Source organism: Penaeus monodon, chromosome 31 (genome assembly GCF_015228065.2).
Source record: "Penaeus monodon isolate SGIC_2016 chromosome 31, NSTDA_Pmon_1, whole genome shotgun sequence".
Taxonomy (NCBI): domain Eukaryota; kingdom Metazoa; phylum Arthropoda; class Malacostraca; order Decapoda; family Penaeidae; genus Penaeus; species Penaeus monodon.
Genome location: NC_051416.1, coordinates 31425511 through 31426378, shown reverse-complemented (window position 1 = coordinate 31426378; position 868 = coordinate 31425511). Strand labels below are relative to the sequence as shown.

The following is an 868-nucleotide window of genomic DNA, read 5'->3' as shown; positions in this document are numbered from 1 at the left end:
ACAAAATTGCCAAAATGTTAACCCACCAGATTACGCAAGAAGTCTGTGAATGGCGCATACGATGACCTTCCTTTCCTGAACCTCGCGGGGTATGGAGACATCGACAACCCTGACTGGATTTTCCTCGACAAGCAGTATTACATCCCTATTGACGAAACCGAAGATGCATTCCAGGTGTGTGTATGTTTTGAGTATAACCTTACCATTTTCTTATTTCAAAATCTGTACTGGCGAAGGGAATGGCATTGTTTATTATAGTATTAAACAACTTCGTTTTACAGATTGTGGTTGAGGCAGATCTCGGAAGTGACTTGAACAATCTAGTCGCACTGGACGATCTAAGAATTATCACCGAGAACGTTTCAGCTTAGAGGCAGAATAGGCCTACTTTTTAATCACGACTAACATATTTCATCGAGAGTGGATGGATGTGCCTTTGCTTGCAGTCTTCTTAGGACTGAAAAGAAGAAAGATAATCAACATTATTTACATTTCATGGTTATTCTTATGTCTATGTATGAATTAATATGGCTTAGTTCTTATACATCTTCACGTGTATTTTTTTTATTGTACATGACCAATAAACTTTTAAAATGAAATTAAGAAAAAAAATTATTTCAGCAACTTGGTTGTATTGAATTACCGCATGCCTCTGGGGAGAAAAATCGGTTTAACTGAATTTTATTATATCAAATTTAGGCTTAGACCGTGAGGCGGATGACTACATGTCTTCTGCATCGGAGTTCTTTCTAACATTACTTTACTTGTTTCTCTTATTTTGTTCTTGTTTCCCTTTCAGATATAATGTTTTCGTTTCACTTACTCAAATGCAGATCTACTGTATAGTTCACAAACATGTCTAGAGAAA

The 868-nt window shown here is 36.3% G+C and overlaps 1 protein-coding gene across 1 annotated transcript in view; it reads left to right on the top strand.

The window, feature by feature from the left end:
- Positions 1–599, top strand: part of LOC119592953 — a 12973-nt gene extending 12374 nt beyond the window's left edge. The window contains exons 13-14 of the mRNA XM_037941845.1: positions 30–174; positions 282–599. Coding sequence (XP_037797773.1) covers positions 30–174; positions 282–371 — 235 coding nt within the window. The 3' untranslated portion in view covers positions 372–599. The remainder of the gene's footprint in view (positions 1–29; positions 175–281) is intronic.
- The last annotated feature ends 269 nt before the right edge of the window (positions 600–868 follow it).